The sequence below is a fragment of the Callorhinus ursinus genome, unplaced genomic scaffold (assembly GCF_003265705.2).
Source record: "Callorhinus ursinus isolate GAN/ISIS: 27379988/994484 unplaced genomic scaffold, GSC_fseal_2.0 scaffold20, whole genome shotgun sequence".
Classification (NCBI taxonomy): Eukaryota; Metazoa; Chordata; class Mammalia; order Carnivora; family Otariidae; genus Callorhinus; species Callorhinus ursinus.
The window spans coordinates 29,100,469-29,120,445 of NW_027397082.1; the positions used below are offsets into that span (position 1 = coordinate 29,100,469).

Here is a 19,977-nt window from a genome sequence, read left to right on the forward strand (position 1 = left end):
AGAGTGGTGGAGTACATATTTTCTGGGCATGTGCTAGCAACAGGCATCACAGGGATTGGACTGCAGGCTGTGGCAGTGTGTGTGGTTCCTGGAACAAGAAAGGCAGTGTAGGGTTTTGGGAATATTGAGTTGTAGGATGGATAGGGAGCCCCGGGCTCTGAAAAGGAGCTGCTGTTGGCACATTGTGCCCAAGACCACATTCGGCCCCTCTTCCACTATTACTGGAGATAGGCCCCTGTAATCATAGCTAACAGCCAAGGGTTTTTGAACAATGATTTTTTTTTTTTTTAAGCATGCTCCACGCCCAATTTGGAACACAACACAGGACTTGAACTCAAGACTCTGAGATCAAGAGTTGGACGCTTAACTGACTGAGCCACCCAGGCGCCCCTGAACAATGATTTTTGAAACAAAAATCAGCAGTTAACTGAGAGTAGCCAAACCAACACTACGAAAGAGAGGCACCAAATTTTAATAAACAGAGAAGATAACACATGAGAATATGAATACAGAATGAAAACAACTTTAAGATAAATATGTCTTTAGAGAGAGAAAACATTAAATTCATATGACCAGATTTGTTGCTAAAAAAGTTCAACTTGGAAATTGTGAAAATCTGAAACTCACTAAATGGGCTGAATAGTGGAATGGTCTCAGTTGAAACAAACTTGTAAACTAGAAGACAAGACATCTGGGCACACAAAGACCAAGAGATAATGTGAGTGAAAAAATGAGTCATGAGGAACCACTCAAGAAGCTCCCAAAATTGTTAATAGGAGTTCCAGAAGAGAGAGAACAAACAGTGGAGGAAATAGACGAAAACTTCAAAGAGCTAAGGAAAGACAAGTCTGGCATTTGAGAATTTGTCTACAAAGGAGTGTGAATCAGATTGGCATTTGCCTTCTTTTTGATGATATTGGTGCTAGGAGACAATAAAACAATACCTTGAATGTGAGAGAAATAACTTTAATTCTGTAATATTTGACCTATTTGAGGGCAAAATAGATATTGTTGAATATTTAAGGACTCAAAGTTTACTTCTTACAGACCTCTTCAGCAGAATGAGAAATGAATTGAAAGAAGACCTGCGAATAAAACAGTAGTCACCACCACCAAAACCCCAGTAAAACTTTTGTTTAAATAGTTGTTGATGAAACACATAATAAAAAAGAAATGAATAGCAATTGGGGATTTAAAATTCAAAGGGTACACACAAATGTGTATTACCTAGCTCTGTCCCCTGAGAGGACCTAGAAGCAGTAATACGGTAAGAGTAACAAGCATACGCAGCTCCCAGATGTTGGTGCAGGGACAGGAAATCAAGGAGCCTGAAGCTCCAGAAAGGAAGGCAGTACTCAAAAAAAAAGATGAGGGTGTGTCAAAGGGACACAGGAGCCTGCAAGAACTCCCTCCCAATGGCAAAGTTGGAACAATTTGAGCAACAAAATAACATAGTACTGGATTGCAACCCCAAGCATAAAATAAATATCCATGAGTCCATACTGATATAAATAAATTAGTGAATAAATAATAATAATAAACTGATTAGATAAGAGTAGACAAGGGAGAAGAGCTAAATCTTTGCTACAGAATTCCAAATAACTTATGTTGATACTTTCTTTTCCAGTAGGTGGAGCTAGGTGACTCACTTCTAAAGAATTGAGTATGGAAAGAGAACTTTTCAAGAAACCTGGCAGACACCACCTTAAGCCAAATAATGAAGGTTAACATTACCAGAGTTATTATGCACCCTGATTTGATGTAGTAAAAGGGCATTTCACTTCTGTGGCCTTCCTTCCAAAAACCTAATCATGAGAAACACTTTAGACAAACCCAAATTGAGGGGTATTCCACAAAATACCCCACCAGTACTCAAAAGTGTCAAGATCAAAGGTGCCTAGCTGGCTCAGTTGGAAGAGCACAGGACTCTTGATCTCAAGGTCGTGAGTTTGAGCCTCACGGTGGGTGTAGGTATTACTAAAAAAATAATAAAAAGCGTCAAGATCATCAAAAACAAGAAGACTGAGAAATTATGACAGTTTCTCAGGAGACCAAGGAGACATAACAAATAAATGCAATGTGGTGCCTTGGACTGGATTCTGGAACAGAAAAAAGAACATTAAAGGAAAAACTGCATCCAAATAAAGTCTAAAATTTAGTTAATAGTAACACCTGGGGGGGGGGCACCTGGGTGGCTCAGTCAGTTAAGCCTCTGCCTTCAGCTCAGGTCATGATCCCAGGGTACTGGGATTGAGTCCTGCATCGGGCTCCTTGCTCAGCAAAGAGTCTCCTTCTCCCTCTGCCTCTCCCTCATGCACGTTCTCTCTCTCTCAAATAAATAAAATCTTTAAAAATAAATGAATAAAATAAAATTTAGTTAATAGTTGGTTTCTTAGTTTTTATAAATGTACCACAACAATGTAAGATAATAACATTTAGGGAGGGCATCTGGGTGGCTCAGTTGGTTAAGCGACTGCCTTCGGCTCAGGTCATGATCCTGGAGTCCCGGGATTGAGTCCCACATCATCGGGCTTCCTGCTCAGAGGGAGTCTGCTTCTCCCTCTGACCCTCTTCCGTCTCGTGCTTTCTATCTCTCATTCTCTCTCTCTCTCAAATAAATAAATAAAATCTTTAAAAAAAATAACATTTAGGGAAAGTTAAAACTAGGTGAGAAGTACATGGGAACTACTTTGCAACTTTTCTGTGAATCTAAAATTACTCCAAAATAAAGTTTATTTATAAAAAAAAATTACTTGGTAAACAAAGTGCTAAATGGAATCAATATGTGAGGATGAAGAGGAATGTAAAAGCAGCTAATATTCTTGTCTGGTTTGGAAGAATGTGGGAAAAGAATGATTTGAATGTTCGTTCATTCTAGATGTTACACACAAAAGTTTAAATACTTCCACTTCAAGTTGTAGTTTCACTACTTTGTAACCTTTGCAAGTTACCCTTTCTAAACTTCAATCACCCCACTTAAAACAACACAAAAGCTTGCTCTCCTTAATGTGTAATATTATCTCCTTGATATTAAAAGTAAACGGGAAATACACCAATAGAAAAAAAAGGCTAAAAGACAGTAGGTAATAATTCACGATAGACATTTAAATAACCAGCCTTACTAAGAATAAATTAAAACAACAGTGCAATACTTTTTTGCTGCTATAAAATCAGTTTTAAAAACAGCCATGCAAATGCGGCTGGTGGGGTGGGGGCTCTTCCATCCATGCTGGTTGTGTAGGAATGCAGGCAGGCTTTCTGGGTCTGGAGTTTTCAAACAGGTTCATCCCTCTAATCCAGTAATCTCCACTCCCAGGAATCTCTCCTGAGGAAACAGAACCGTAGAGCAGCAATACATATAATACTATTGACAACATTGGAAGCAAGTAAAACTCTAATAATAAAATAATGAATTATAGTACATATGATGGTGAATATGTAGCAGGAGGAAAATGTTCATGAAATGTAAATATATACAGCAGTGTAAATGTAGAGGAAAATGTAATGTTTAAAAAGGGGGAAATTATATATGTGTATTTTCGATGATATTTTAATGCTAATAATAGCTAATTTTTTATCTACCCTTGTGTAAGATACTGTTCTGGTTTTCATACATGTTAACTCATTTAATCCTCCTTACACCTCTGAGGTATATGCTATTATTACCCCTATTTTATAGATGAGGACACAGCCATATGGTGGTTGAGTTCCTGCCCAGACGCACAGCTGGCAAGGATGGGGCCAGGAGCCAGGGCAGTGTGTCTCCACTCTTATCCACTGCACAAACTGCCTCTGTTACCTTAATTCATCCAATAGGGTTCATTCTATGCCAGCCACTATTCACAGCTGGAATTCCCAGCACCTAGAACCGTATAGACATGGTTATTGTTCACAAGAATAAAGATTCTTTGTAGGTAGAGACAGAAGATAAAGTCAATTAATAAATACCATGCAAATCATTAAAACAGGCTGAGTTGTGAAAAGTGATTAGGTGTTTCTGTGGTGTGTTTAGTCAGAAAGGCCTTTCTGAGATGAGGCTGTTGGAGAGGCCATCCAACTAACAGGAAAGAACCTGCTACCTAGTGACTGGGGAAAGGCAGTTCCAGGCAGAAGGAACAGCTAATGGGTTTCCTAAGGTGGCTAGAACACAGTGGGCAACAGGGCACAAAGCTGGGCCAGTCATGTAGAGTTATAAGGAGTTTAGATTTAGGCTACATGTGATAGGAAACCCTGGGAGGGTTTTGATTTTGTGGAGAATGGATGGTGTGTGGCTCCAGCTGCAAATAGCTAGTTAGGCTTTTGCAGTGCACCAGGGAGGTGACCATGGCTTGGTTAAGGATGATAATTGTGGAGAAAGTTTAGGATATGATTTGTCTGACAGAACTTGCTGGTGGATTAGATGTGAGGAGTGAAAGACAGGAAGGGCAGAAGGAGAGATCAGGGATTCAACCTGAGCATGGTTGTATATGTTGTGTATTAGATCTCCAAGGGAAGGTGTCAAGTTGCCACATGGATTTGTGAACCTGGCAGCCTGTGAGGGGCTGGGGGCTGGAGATGTAGGTTATGTGTGGCTGCATCCCCCAGATGCTTAAGAGAGGGACAGATAAAAATGCGATAAAATATTAACAATTAGGGATTATAGACAGTGGAAATGGCTTTAAAAATCAAAACTAATGACTCCTTTCCCCAAGTGTGATAATATTTGGAGATTTTTTTTTTTAAAGAAACTAAGTTATAAAGGAAGTCTTGATATTTGTAAAATCAGAATTGTCATGGGGGTAGAAATATCAGAGTGAGTGTTTTATTTTATTTGCGCACGGGGGTGGGGGGTGAGGAGGGATTATGTTTTGACTAAGAAGATAAGAATATTGGAACCTGGTTTTGCCACAGAAATTATGCCTCTATAAATTTATTTATTTCATTTGACAAATGTTTATTGAAAGCTTACTATGTGCCTTGCATTGTTCTGGTGCTCCGGATATAGCAGTGATCAAAATCAACAAAAAATCCTGCTCTCCAGGAGCTTTACATTCTAGAAGGGGAAAAAGCCCTCCCCTGCAAAAAAAAAAAAAAAAAATGCATACCTCATTTATTAGCTCCAACTTAAGCTGAGTCCTCAGTGCTGCCTTGTTCTTCTATTTTTCAGCCAATTCTCCCATTACCTACCGCAGCTTTTTCAGACTCTTCCCACTCTTCTCAAGATTTGCCTCCTCTACAGACCTGTATATTCCCTTCATTCCTGCTCTCTGCAGTGATTTCCATGTAGCTGCCTTACAGATCACTCACATTCATTATGCTCAGCACCCAGCTTTGCATCGTTCAGCTCTGGACCCTTTCCTCAGTGCCCCCACTCTTGGGGGATGGCACTATCACATACCCATTAGGACAGCAGCCTGCTGTCACTCTTGGTTGATCCTTTCCTCTCACCCCAACTCCTGCCCATTCAATCACTTCCTGACTTCTATCAATTCTTTGTCCTCAATCTTTTTTTTTACCCCCATGCAATTTTTTCTTTCTGAATATATCATGATAGTCTAAACCACCAGCTTCCCATTCCCAGATTATAACTGTTGCCTCTTAACCAGCCTATCAGCATCCCTTCTTGTCCCCTCTTATATCTCCTTTATACTCTAGCCAGAGTGATCTTTCAAAAATGTCACCTGATCACATTGCTCCTTCTGCCTTGACTCTTGAGAGAATTTCCATTGCTATTAGGATAGACCCAAAATATGTGACCAGGTATCCCGTTCTCTTTGATGTGGCCTCATGGGTCTCTTAGACCAGGGGTCATCAGTCTATGACCTGCTGGCCAAAACAGCCTACTGCCTAGTTTTCTACGGCCCATGAATGAAGAATGGTTGAAAAAGATTTTCAAAATAATTTTCATGGCATATGGAAATTATATGAAATACAAATTTCAGCAGCCATAAATAAGGTTTATGGAACACAGCATGCTCATTTGATTACCTGTTGTCTATGACAGCTTTCACACTACAGTGGCTAAGTTAAATAGTTGTGACAGACTCTGTGTTCTGCAGAGCCTAAAATATTTACTGCCTATTCTTTTGCAGAAGTTTGCTGAGCTCTGGCCTACATTTGTGGGCACCTCTACTTCTGTCTCTAATGTGGTCCCACCATCCTTTACCCACGGTGCTCTCTCTAATCTCGTCTTTGCACAGCCTGTTCTCTTGTCTAGAACTTTCTCCAGCACATCTTTCACTTGACTAACTCCTGCTTATCTCTCAGAGGAGGCTGTCTTAGAACCTTGCACTTTGGATGAGGTAACTCCCTCCTTTCTGTCATCTCCCTCATGTCCGCATCCTCATGTCTCTCCTTACCCAACTCCAACTCTGTAGTCATTATCCACAGCCTCCTTGCTATACTCACCTGCATCCCTCACCCCGTCCAGTGTTTTCTCTTAGAACCCCAGCCTGGTTAAGGGCAACTCTTACCCAGGCCCCTGAGCAGTGGAACAGGGAGGGTAAGAAATACACAGCCCCAGTATAGGGCCACTGCTTTAAAAACATGACCACAGACCTCAGGTTCCGCAGCTGCCCTGACATCTGCACCTGACCGTAGTCTACCCGCTGTCCATCCTGCAAGCCAGCCACACTGTCCTCCAACCCAGCACCCCTCACTGCTCCTCACTCTCCACAAACCTTGCTTCGTATTTCACTTAGAATAGAGAAGTATTCAGACATTTCACTTCCTTATTCTATCATGAGACCCATCAGCCTCTCCATTCCCAGTGGAGGAACTACGCACGTCCTTTTGTAAGGCCAGCCTGTTCTTTTCTCTTGAACTAGAGCTCATCCCTCGTGCCTAAACAAGGACTCCCCTCCAGCCAACCATCATGCTCTCCTATCCTAACATTATGCTTCTTCTAGATCATTACCATATGCATACAAAAATTCTGTAGTAACAATTATCTTTTAAAAAATATTAATAGCCCTTTCTTGTCCGCAGGACCTCATTCCTCTGCTCTTGCCCTTGTTTTTTCTGCTCTTGACCCACTCATTCCCTTCCTGCCTCATAGCCATCATACATGCTACCCTCTTTGCCTGGAATGATCTCCTTTAGATACTTCACAGCTCACTTCAATATTTCATTAGGGTCCCTGCTCAAACATTATCTCCTCAGAGAGACCCCATGTGGCCGTTATATCCAAAATATGCTTTCTTTCTCTCATGCTCTCCCCTTGTCCTACTACATTTTTCTTCCTAGCATGTATTACCACCTGATATATATATTTATTTATTTGCTATTTTTTCATCAAAACAGAGGCTCTGTGATGGCAGAGACTTTGTCATCTCTATCCACTGCTGTGTCCCAGTTCTCAGTACTATGTCTGATGGATTAAAACACTTGCTAAATGCATGAATAAAATAAAGAAGGTTTATCAGACTTCAACTTTTACTTGATTCTGGGGCTGTATATCATCAAAGCCCTGATTTTCTTTTTCTTTCTCTGTTTGGACTTAAGTGGTGACAGTTTCATTTTAAAGCTTGTTTCCCTTGTAGTAGAAAAAGACTGTAGCAGTTCCAAGCTTCACATCTACACCCTACACCAGGAGTTGGCAAATTTATTCTGTTAAGAGCCGCATAGAAAATATTTTGGCTTTGTGGGCCATATAGTTAAATCCCTATAGCAACTACTCAGCTATGCCACTGTACCATGAAATATACATAGACAGGTTATAAACAAATGAGTGTGGCTATATTCCAATAAAATTATTTTCAAAAACAGGCGGCAGGCCAGATTTAGCCTGGAGGCTGTAGTTTGCTGACTCCTGCCCTACACCATCCAAAAAAAAGCAAGTGTCTTTTCTAGTAGCTCTCTCAGAGGAATGAAGGGGCTTTGTTTTCCAGAGTTCCCAACGACCCTCCCCTTTTACCATGTTGGCCTGAATTTTGTCTAATTCCCATTAGTGAATCAATTCCTACAATAAGTGGGTGACACTGTGCCACTGGTATAGAGTAATCATGGTCCAATCTAAAGCTACAGGTGGGAGGAGCTTCTCTGAAGCTCATGGGCTACATGGGGCTGGGTAATTACCAGAGCAAAACTGTATACAGTCAGGTAAGGGCCAAGGGTAGGCACCTTATAAGGTCTATGTAGAAGTAATTACGGTGTATTATAGTATGAGTTTGTGCAACAGTTATCCTCCCAGAATGGAATGTAAGCTCCTTGAGCTCAGGCACCATACTGTTTATTAGTAACCTCAGCTTGCACCTTGTACAGGCCTTAAATTAAGTTAAATTGAATGTGGCTAGAACCCTTTGCTGATGGAGAGTACTGTATTTTTGTTGGTTTTGTAAGGATTTAATCATGTGAATACTTGTGATCCATTGTCAGTCATAATAAATGACAGGAAAAATTATTATTTGGAAAGTATTTTAGTTTTTTTCATTGTTGATTGAAACTTCTAGTTCTTGAGGGATTAAATTGAATTTTTTTTTTTTTTTAACCAAAGGTTCACAAAAAAGATTCTGGCTTTTGGCGAGATTTTGGCTTTGGAATGACTTGTCAGTATCGATCAGATTTCCTGACCATTGGTAAGTAAGTATACCTTACATTTAAGGATAGGGCTGTACATATTTACTGTAGTGCCTCATGGCATTTTTCTCAAAGGTCTCAGAATCAAGTGTTTTCCTATTAAATTATGAATGAAATTAGCTAAAAAGAGGTATCTGGAGGTGTGAAAGGCAAAGTAAGTTTATAATTAATGTCTCTAAGTAGCAAAAATGAGATCATAAAGAAAAAATTAAGGTAAAATAGACTATTTACTTGTTTCTTTAAAATCGAAACACTAGTTTTTAAAAACATCTGTTTGGCTTGTTACCAATTATTTGCAGTTGTTTTGAATACTCTTAGGAAAGATCTCTACATAACTTTGGTGTTGTGCTCATGGATTGTTACATCTGGAAATAATGTTAGATTATCTAGTCCAAGGGCTTTTGCATTTTCTTATTTAGAGATGAAACCCCCTTTAATTTTCTATTGAACTGTTACGAAAATCCTAGTATTTAAAACAAATGAAATGACAGCTGATCCTTCCAGCTCTGGTTGAAGTTGGAGTGGGGGACTTGGAGTCACTGGCTTAGTCATCTACTCCTTGAAGCCAGAATGACCCTGAAGAATCCGGTCTAAGCCTCCTGCCCCACTCTAGCTTCAGCCTTACCTAGCAAAAAATACATTGTCAGAGTACAGTTTAAGAAAGCAGGCTGAGGGGCGCCTGGGTGGCTCAGTTGGTTAAGCGGCTGCCTTCGGCTCAGGTCATGATCCCAGGGTCCTGGGATCGAGCCCGTGTTGGGCTCCCTGCTCAGCGGGGAGCCTGCTTCTCCCTCTCCCTCTGCCCCTCCTCCCTGCTTGTTCTCTCACTTAAATAAATAAATAAAATCTTAAAAAAAAAAAAAGGCTGAAACCTGATTCCATGTCTCCCAATCAGTCAGTGGCTACATTTCCACAGTAAATAAGAATATATTTTATATATTTATGCGTGTGTATGTATATATATATGTACACACATATATACACATACATATCTATATATACACGTGCACATATTTGTATATATTTTTTACATTTTACAATAGAATATATTTTGTGGGGACGCCTGGGAGGCTCATTCGGTTAAGCGTCTGCCTTCGGCTCAGGTCATGATCCCAGGGTCCTGGGATGGAGCCCTGCATCAGGCTCTCTGCTCAGCGGGGAGTCTGCTTCTCCCTCTGCCTGCCACTCCCCATGCTTGTGCTCGTGCTCTCTCTTTCAAATAAATAAATAATCTTTAAAAAAAAAAAAACATTTTGTGTACTTTTTAGGTCCATCTTACATTCATTTTTATAATCAGCCATTTATTTTGGAAATTCCTTCACCTTGTCTCTTTATCATTGTAACATTTGAATCATGGAAACAGCAAATAGCAATAAAAGGACTATTAAGTGAAACTAATGCCCTTTTCCCTGATTTCTGGCTTAATAAAACAGCAAGGATACATCACTGCCTTCTAATCTGTGTATTTCTCACTGCTCCTTTCTCATGATTTTCTCCTCATACTCCTATTTGGTATGTGTCAATATAGCTAATGGTGTCCCACATTTCTCTGAGACTGTTCATTTTTCGTTATTTTTTTTTCTCTCCATTCTTTGGATTGCATAATTTCAATTGATCTGTCTTCAAGTTTGCTGATTCTTTGTTAGTTCAGATCTACTATTGAGCTGCTCTAATCAATTTTTCATTTGCATTGTCCTTTTTAACTCCAGAATTTCCATTTGGTTCTTTTTATATATATAATTTCTGTCTCTGTTTGATGAGACATTGTCATCTTGCCTTCTGTTACTTTAAGCATGATTCCTTTTAATTCTTTAAACATATTTATAATGGCTTTGAAAAATTTGTAAAAACTGACATCTGGGTCCTCTCACAGACAGTTTCTGTGGCCTACTTTTTCTAGTATTTGGGTCACACTTTTCTGTTTCTTTACATGGCTCATAATTTCCTTCTTGAAAACTGGACATTTTAGGTAATATATTGTGGCAAGTCTGGATATTGATTACCCCCTGACTCTTGGGCTTGTTTTCTGTTTTTGCTTGCTTGTTTATTAACTTGGCTTTACTATTTTAGTGAATTTTATCTCCCCATTCCCCAGCAATATGTCACTCCTTAGGGCATGTGCACAGTCACCCTGGGATGACATGGATTTAGTAGGGCTCTCTTTTAAAAAAAAAAATTATTTGAGAGAAAGAGAGTAGGAGCAGGGGGAGGGGCAGAGGGAGAGAAAGAAGCAGACTCCCCGCTGAGCGCGGAGCCCAACACAGGGATGGATCCCAGGACCCCAAGATCACAACCTGAGCCAAAGTCAGGTGCTCAACCGACTGAGTCACCCAGGCGCCCCTAGTAGGGCTGTCTTTTACTGTCTCCGTGCCTCTGTTGGTAACACTCCCACCTGTTAGGCTCCACTCATTGCTCTCTTGTTTTTGACAGTGCTCTGGGGTATAAACTGCTCCACAGTCTGACCTAATTAAATTGAACCCTATTGCAAGGTAGTTTTTGAGGCACATCTTTGAGTTTTGTTCAGACCTCAGTAAGGTTCTTATCTGTCTCTTTCCCTGTTTCTCTCCAGTTGAACTAGCCGGCCTACATTTTAGCTTATTGCTCTAATGGAGCTATCAGCCTTCTCTTAATTGCTTATCACCAAAATCTCCATTATTTTCAAGAGCCCCCTTAGGCTTAAACTTCTGCAGACTGTTTCAAATAAAGTCAGTTCCTTTGGGAAGAGCTTTGAAGCAGTTTGTTCTTCTGTCCTGGCTCCTCCCCTGCGATTCACTGAGCCTTCTCTGGAGCTGGGGATGGAGACAGTGGCACACTTCTCTCAGAGTGACACCCCTGCGTTATGAGTAGGACATGGAGTGGAGGGTCAGGGGTCCCACTCCCTTTTGGGGTGTATTCTCTACCTTATGACAATGGGCTGGATGAGAAAGGGAGCCCCTGGCCTCTCAGCAGCACTTGTTTGGAATTTGGCCTCTTTCATTTTGGAGCTTCTGTTCCTTTCTTTCCTCTCCTTCTGATATTCCCATTACACATATGTTACACCTCTTGTATACAGTTCTTAGAAATTCTGTTCTGATCTGGCTCCCCCCACCCAAGTCCTCTTTGTTTTTGCCTTTTCAGTTTTGGAAGTTTCTATTGACATGTCCTCAAGCTCAGAGATTTCTTTCCTCAGCCAATACAAAGACATTCTTCCTTTGTTACATTGTTTATCTTTAGCATTTCTTTTTTATTCTTTCTTAGAATCTGTCACTTTCTGCTTACATTACCCATCTGTTCTTGTCTACTTTTTCTGTTAGAGCCCTTAGCGTATCAATTATAGTCGTTTTAAATTCCCAGGCTGATAATTTCAGTACCCCTGCCATATCTGAATCTGGTTCTGATGCTCGCTCTGTGTCTTCAGTCTGTTTTTTCTTTTAGTATGCCTCATTTTTTTCTTCATAGCTGAATATGATGTATTGGGCAAAGGAAACTGCAATAAATAAGCCTTTAGTAATCGGTGGTGAGGTGTGGGGAAAGAGGAAGCATTCTATAGTCCTGTGATTAGGTCTCAGTCCTTTAGTGAGATTATGTATCTGGACTGTTAACTTCACAAGTGTTTCTCAGACACTGCCCCCAACCTTAGGTGGGACAGGATGGCTAGAGTAGGCTGGAGTTGGGTATGTCCTTCCCCCAGGTAGGTTTGACTCTAGTAAAATAGTTTCTCCTGAAGGCAGGCCTTCTTAAGAAGAATAAAGTGCGGGCACCTGGGTGGCTCATTTGGTTAAGCGGCTGCCTTTGGCTCAGGTCATGATCCCAGGGTCCTGGGATCAAGTCCCGCCTCAGGCTCCCTGCTCGGCGGGGAGCCTGTTTCTCCCTCTCTCTCTGCCTGCCACTCCCCCTGCTTATGCTCTCTCTCTAACTCTGTCAAATGAATAAATTGAATCTTTAAAAAAGAAGAAGGAGAAGAAAGTGTTCCGGCATATTTCAGAATGATTACGTTCCCACTGCCCCTGCTGAAAGCACTAGGGGATTTTGCTCCAGTCTTTACAGTGAGAACCTGCTAGAGCTCCTAAAGGTAAAACTCACACAATTGTAGGGACCCTCCTATGACTGCCCCTCCCCCAGAGTTTTCAACTCTCAGACTTGGTCCACTAAACCTCTAGCCATTCATCATCTATAGTTCAGATTTTTTTTTCCTACCCCAGTCCTGGTTCCCCTAGAGATTTCTAGTGGTGGGTTTCTGCTCTGATAGTTGTGATTCTGTGTTCTCTCCAATTTGGAGGTGGCAGTTCGCTCTGTGACCTTATTTCTCTCAGGGATCTGTTTATTTTTCAGTTTGTTTGGTTTTTACTTGTTGTTAGGATGATATGACTTCTAAGCTCTGTATATGCTGGACCAGAAACTGGAAGTCCCCCATTTATTTTAAGTATCTACATCATCTTTAATATTTGAAGAGCTTATGTCTACAAAGAAAAAAAACCAATATGTATTAGACATAGCGTTTAGTAAAGCTGTGACTATTTAAGGTAATACTTTTCAGAGATCTCAGGATTGTTGTCATCCTGTGAGTATGAAACTAAGTGGCATATAATTATTAGCTAGAAGACATAATTTGGAAACCTTGCTCTTCATTGAAGAATTAATTTGTTCTCAGTTTTTAAGAATCTTGCTGATTCTTCAAAAAATTCCAAATGGTTTGTGTCCTCTATGCTTCTTTAGAAAGTTTGTTGTTAGATGAATGGATAAAGAAGATGTGGTGTGTACACACACACACACACACACACACACACACACACACACACAATGGAATATTATGCAGCCATCAAAAAATGAAATCTTGCCATTTGCCATGATATGGATGGAACTAGAGGGTATTATGCTAAGCGAAATAAGTCAGAGAAAGACAAGTATATGATCTCACTGATATGAGGAATTTGAGAAACAAGACAGGATCATAGGGGAAGGGAGGGAAAAATGAAACAAGACGAAACCAGAGAGGGAGACAAACCATAAGAGACTCTTGATCTCAGGAAACAAACTGAGGTTTGCTGGAGTGGAGGGGGGGTGGGGGGATGGGGTGGCTGGGTGATGGACATTGGGGAGGGTATGTGCTATGGCGAGTGCTGTGAATTGTGTAAGACTGATGAATCACAGACCTGTACCCCTGAAACAAATAATACATTATATGTTAATTTAAAAAATTTAAAAAAAGAAAGTTTGTTGTTCAGCTTAAGCCAATTTGAAAATAGTCTCAACTTTATCTCCCATTTCATGTGTTCACCCAGTCTAGTAAGCCATTTGCCCCATCACTCCAGAATTGTTCTAGTAGGTAAGGTTATAAGTAACATTTATTTTGCCAGGTCTGTTTGTTTTTGGTTTTGTTTTTTTGTTTTTAAGTTCTTTATTGAGCAGCATACACTTGACCATTTCTTCCTGAAGACACTTTTTTCACTTGACTACTCTGATAGCTCATTCTCCAAAATTTTCTCCATCCTCTGGGGCTATTTTTCAGTCTTGCTAATTTATCTTTCTCTGCATGTTTAACCTGTAGATACTGGTATTGCTTAGCATTTAGATCTGGGCCCTATTTTCTTTCTAAACTCCTTCAGTAATTTCATCCATTCCTGTGGCTTTAAATCACCTGTGTGCCCATTCTCAAATATAGATGTTCAGCCTAGCCATTTCTTCTGTTTTCTCCTCTGGAAAGTTGTCTGTGACCCAGAAAAACTTGTATCTCAAAGGATAACTGCATTAATTATAATATTAATAGTGGTGAAATTATATTTCCTTCTCCTTTGATTTTCTAGATTTTCTATGTAACTTAGACATTTACAAAGCAGTCTCAAGTATTTAATCTCATTTTGATACTCTGAATAACAGGCTTGAGCCCCTAGATGTCAGCTCCTAACTGGACTTCCAAACCCGGACGTCAGTCCTCTATATCAGGTGTCTTTAGGCTGTACTGTGCCATCTTATCTGAAGCAGAACATCTTAATTCTATCAGGGTTGACTGTGCTCTGGCTGTCAGGCATTTACCTATAGTGTCAATTTTCATCCTGCAGGTGGATTTGACATGGAAGTAAAAGGTTGGGGTGGAGAAGATGTTCATCTTTATCGAAAATACTTACATGGTGACCTGATTGTGATTCGGACTCCAGTTCCTGGTCTTTTCCACCTCTGGCACGAGAAACGCTGTGCTGATGAGTTGACTCCTGAGCAGTACCGTATGTGCATCCAATCCAAAGCCATGAACGAGGCCTCTCACTCGCACCTGGGAATGCTGGTCTTCAGGGAGGAGATAGAGACGCATCTTCACAAACAGGCATACAGGACAAATAGCGAAGCTGTTGGTTAACGTAATCATTGGCACATTAGTCTGAACCACAAACCAGCACTATTTATTTAGCCTTAATTCCAATTCCAGATGCAGTGCCTCTTTCAGAGAAGACATGCTTATCTTTTGTGTTCTTTCTGACATTATTTTACTTCAGCAGTTTAACGATATGAGAAGAAAAATCAAGTGTTTCAATGCAAAGCCTGTTTTGTGGGAATACCGTACTATGGAATCACTGACAAATCGAAATCTGGTGTTTGCCCCAAAAGTAGTTTTTAGTTTCTACCCTGCACCCATGTTCTAATGTGCCCTGGTTGCATCTGGGTTGAGAATGGAATGTGTTCTGCTCATGGTAGGTCAGGAGCATCCAGTTCCTGCAGAGAGGAAAGGGTTATGGATGCAGTGTGTAGATATGGGTTCTTCACCTGCTGACCACTGAATCATCCTGCTTTTAAATTAAGATCTTTAGTCAGTTGCTTGAAGAATTCTTTTTCACTGAAGCAGAGGATGACTAACACATCTGAAGTTCACAATCAAAAGAAATCAGAAATAAAAACCCCTTTAAACTGAATGTTGCTTAGCTCCCTGAATGTGTTTTTAAATAAATGGATGGTAGTAGAAAATACTTAGCTTAGAATCTATGACTTGATTAAAACTATAATGTTTTGTTACTGTTATCAGAATTAGTAGTCAAAGTTTCTGTAGATTGTTTTAAGCAAATAAACATGGAAATGTCTTTAATAGAAAATTTAATTATGTTGGAGTACAGGGCACTAGTGATATCTGGGAACATCAGTTTACATGAGCCAGGGTGCTGTCGGGGCCTCCTTGTAGTGATTCAGAATAGATCAACATAGCATGGTGTTTCGTGTTTTTTGCTTTGCATTGTCTTGTTTAGCATGGATCCATATGTATTTATTAATCCTTTTTTTCTAATATGTTAATATATGCTACATCTGTGTTTGTAATACTGTGATACTTTGAGTTGACAGAGTTTCACTGAAGGGAGAAAAAACAATTTAATAAGGTATACCATAAAATTACACTGATTTGAGAAAAGAGGTGGATGAGAGGTGGTCTGAATAGAAATCTGAATTGCAAAATATTTTAAAGAAATATATTGTTTGCAGATAGAATAAAATTTTAATTGAGGTATAAATTATGTTAATGAGACAAGATGAATAAGAAGTTATATTCAGATAGGACTGTACTATGTTGTTTATCACACATGGATCTTAGTAGGTCCATTGCTAGAATCAGAAATTGGAGATATGGTGAAAGGCATGCACAGATTTTGAACCTTTGGCTTTTAAAAAGGACCTATATTGTATCCTTTCTGTTTGTATATAAACCCCTGAAAATTGACAGAAGAAAAATCACTCTTTTTACTCAGTAGATCATATCATCTGAAATATAAGTCCCAAATTTCTTGGTGCTACATGAATTCATTTTACAGTAACTCTTAATGAATTATTCTTACAAGTTTTAAGTTGGGTAGCATTTAGGCTTTTTTAAGATGTGTAAAATAGTCTCTGCAGAATTATTCAGGCCAATATCTCCTTTTATATACAATTATTTATTATGAAGACCAGTGAGTTTAGGTATTTAAAGTGAGAGAACCTAATTATTTGCAAAGGTAAGTTGCAGCTTGTTTTTTGACAGAATCAAATGACTTTACCTTAATGAGCTTTTAATTTAAAGATGGAAGCTAAGCAATGGAAACAGTATATACTGTGTTTTTGACATTAAACGGTACCAATAAAGTATTTTATTACCAAAAGTTAAATGAAAATGTGATAAATTAATTTCTGTTGCAAAATACCATAAATACAAAAAAGTATATAACATGTAATTGTGTACTTTAAAGAATAATAAAGCAGGGCGCCTGGGTGGCTCAGTCGTTAAGTGTCTGCCTTTGGCTCAGGTCATGATCCCAGGATCCTGGGATCGAGTCCCACATCGGGCTCCCTGCTCAGTGGGAAGCCTGCTTCTCCCTCTCCCACTGTCCCTGCTTGTGTTTCCTCTCTCGCTGTCTCTCTCTCTGTTAAAAAATAAATAAAATCTTTAAAAAAAAAAAAAAAAGAATAAAGCAAACAGCTATGCAGATTAAGTGCACCAGCTATCAAGATTAAGATAACATTATCAGTGAAAGGCCTTTGCATGCCCCTTCCTGATCACACACCCTCACTCTCCATAATAGTAACCATTCTGATTTCTGTGATAGTTTTTCATTTGTTTTTCTTAGTTTTCCCAACTGTGTGTGTACCTCTACTCAAAAGACTGTTTTGCCTGTTTCTGAATTTATATACACATTATTTCATTATATATTTTCTAACTTCATTCAGTATTATATTTTCGATGTTCATTCATGTTAGTCTCAAAATTCATTTTTTTTACTGACTAGTATTCCACTGTATGAATATACTGAATATTCAGTAATTCTTTTTTTATAGATATTTGTGGTGTTCATAGTTTTTTGTTGTTTACTTTTGCTATCAGAAGCAGTATTGTCATGAATACTACTTTACGTGTCTCTTGTAAGTGTACAAGAATTTCTCTAAGAGTAATGATGCTGGGAGATCGATTCTGTGTATGTTCAGCTTCCTTTCCAAAGTGGACCATCTCCAGCACTATGAGAGGTTCATTTTGCATCCTTGGCAACACTTAATTTTGTCAGGTTTATTAATTCTTGCTAATCTAATAGACCTTAGGCATGAATTGTAGTTACAGTTTGCATTTCAGTCCTCTTGCCCATTATTATCAGTTCTTAGGAACTCTTCACATATTCTGGATACCAATTTTTGTTGGTTAAGTATCTTTTCCCAGGATGTGGCTTGTCTTTTCCCATTCTTGATGGTACTTTTTCATTAACAAACATTAACTCTAATGTGACTGATTTTTTTCTTTTATGTATTCTACTTTTTATTATTGACTTATGATCTCATATTAAGGAAAGATAAAGCTATTGTTCTATATTGTCTTCTGAATACCTCACATATAGCTTTGCTTTTCCTAGTTAGGTCTTTAACCCATCTGGAAGAACTTTTTGTGTATGACATGAGGTAAGGATTGCATTATACTTTTTTCCATCATCACCTTACAACATAGTCCATATTTTACCTGCAGAACCACTCTCACCCATCAGATGTCCAAATGCACAGGTCTGGTTCTGGGCTCTCATCTGTTCAATCAGGCTTTCTGTCCATCACCATACCATTACATCATGGTCTAAATTACTATAACTTTGTACAAGTCAGTATCTCTGAGAGCTAGTCCACTTGCCTTATTCTTAAAGATTGTTATGGTTCTTTGTAGCCCTGGTACTTTAACACAAATTTTTGAATAAGCTAGTTAAGTTTCACAAAACTTTCATGAATTTGATTGGAATCTCATCGAATCTATAAGATAACTTTGGGGAAAATTTACATTTATGATAGAGTCTTCTAATCCTTGAACATGACATGTCTATTTAGGTCTTTATTGTCTTTCAATTAAATTTTATGCTTTTCCACACAGTGGTTTTACATGTATTATTTTATAGATTTTTTCCCAGATACTTTGCATTTTATATGCCATTGTAACTTTTATTTTTTTATATTGTCTGTTGCTGGTATTTAGAAGTCCAATTGCTTTTGTGTTCAGCAACCTTGCCAAAATGCTTAATTCTAGTAATGTATTTCTAGTTTCTTTTGTATTTTTTCTGTTATGCAATCATATTAGTGAAAATTTTGTTTCTTTTCAAATTTTATATCTTTTTCTTGTCTTACTGTGCTTATTGGGATTTATTGTGCAGTGTTGACTGGAAGTGATAATAGTGGACTTCCTGCCCATGTTTCTGATTTCAAGGGGAACACTCTCAGTGTTTCATCAGTAAGTATGATATTTGCTGGAGGTGTTTTTATAAATACCCTTTATCAAGTTAACAGGGTTATTTGATATTACTACTTGGTGAGTTTTTATCATGCTTGAGAGCATTTATCAAATACTTTTCCTGTATCTGTTGAGATGATCATATGATTTTTTTCTATCTTTGATATGTTAAATTTAGTTAGTTTTCTGAAGTACCCTTGCATTCATATGGTAAACTCCAATCTTTCATGATGTATTATCCTTATTATACATTGCTGGATTCGGGGTGTCTGTGTGTGCATATGCGCGCACACACACTTCATTTGCATATCTATATATATTCGTGTGGGTTGGTGTGTATATGTATATATATTTCAGGTGTTTTTCATCTGTGTTCATGAATAAGACTGCCCCTTCTCATGCTTGTTGGGCTTTTTTTTATTAAGGTTATGCTAGCCTGTAAAGTTGTTACAGGTGTTTTCTTACTCTGTTCTAAAGAAGTTTTGTAAGACAAATTACTTCTTAAGTATTCGGCAGAACTACCTGAAAGCCACCTGACCGTGAAGTTTTCTATCTGGGAAGATTTCTGATCACTGATTCAATTTATTTAATGATTGTAGAACTATTCAGATTTTCTGTTTCTTTTAAAGTCAGTTTTGGGGCGCCTGGCTTTCACAGTTGGTAAGCGTCTGACTCTTGGTTTCGGCTCAGGTCATCTCAGGGTCATGAGATGGAGCCCAGCATTGGACAATGTCCATCACCCAGCCACCCCATCCCTCCCACCCCCCTCCACTCCAGCAACACTCAATTTGTTTCCTGAGATTAAGAGTATTTTATGGTTTGTCTCCCTCTCTGGTTTCATCATTTTAAATCTTTTTTTGGAAAGTCATTTTTGATTGAGTTATTTTAGGTAAGGTGGCAATCTTCTAGGAATTTATAGTACTAAATTTGAAAATTTAGATGAAATACACAAAGTTGTTAACAATATCCTCTTATTATATCTGTAATATGTACAGGATCTATAGTGATAGCCTTTCTTTCATTCCTGGTATTGTTTATTTGTGCCTTTTGCTTTTCCTTGATTAACCTTGTCAGAGACTGGCCAGTTTTTTCAGTCCTTTCAAATAACTGATTCCTACCAGCCACATATGAGGGATCCAGTTTTGTCACATTGTCCCAACACAGTATTTTCAGTGTTTTCAATTTAGACTTTTTAATCCTGTTGAGTGTGTACAGTTATCTCATTTTGGTTTTATTAGTTTATC

General features: G+C 38.9%; 1 protein-coding gene across 7 annotated transcripts in view; it reads left to right on the forward strand.

Annotated features, from left to right (window-relative positions):
* The window catches only part of CSGALNACT2 (chondroitin sulfate N-acetylgalactosaminyltransferase 2), a 44,896-nt gene extending 28,241 nt beyond the window's left edge, over nucleotides 1-16,655 (forward strand). For 6 of the 7 annotated variants that reach the window (XM_025880637.1, XM_025880639.1, XM_073904474.1 and 3 more), the window contains 2 exons: nucleotides 8,474-8,555; nucleotides 14,592-16,655. In XM_025880637.1, coding sequence (XP_025736422.1) covers nucleotides 8,474-8,555; nucleotides 14,592-14,884 — 375 coding nt within the window. In that variant the 3' untranslated portion in view covers nucleotides 14,885-16,655. Of the gene's footprint in view, nucleotides 1-292; nucleotides 2,351-8,473; nucleotides 8,556-14,591 lie in introns of those variants that run through there. The other variant, XM_073904475.1, reaches the window with a different exon arrangement.
* Nucleotides 16,656-19,977: the final 3,322 nt, after the last annotated feature.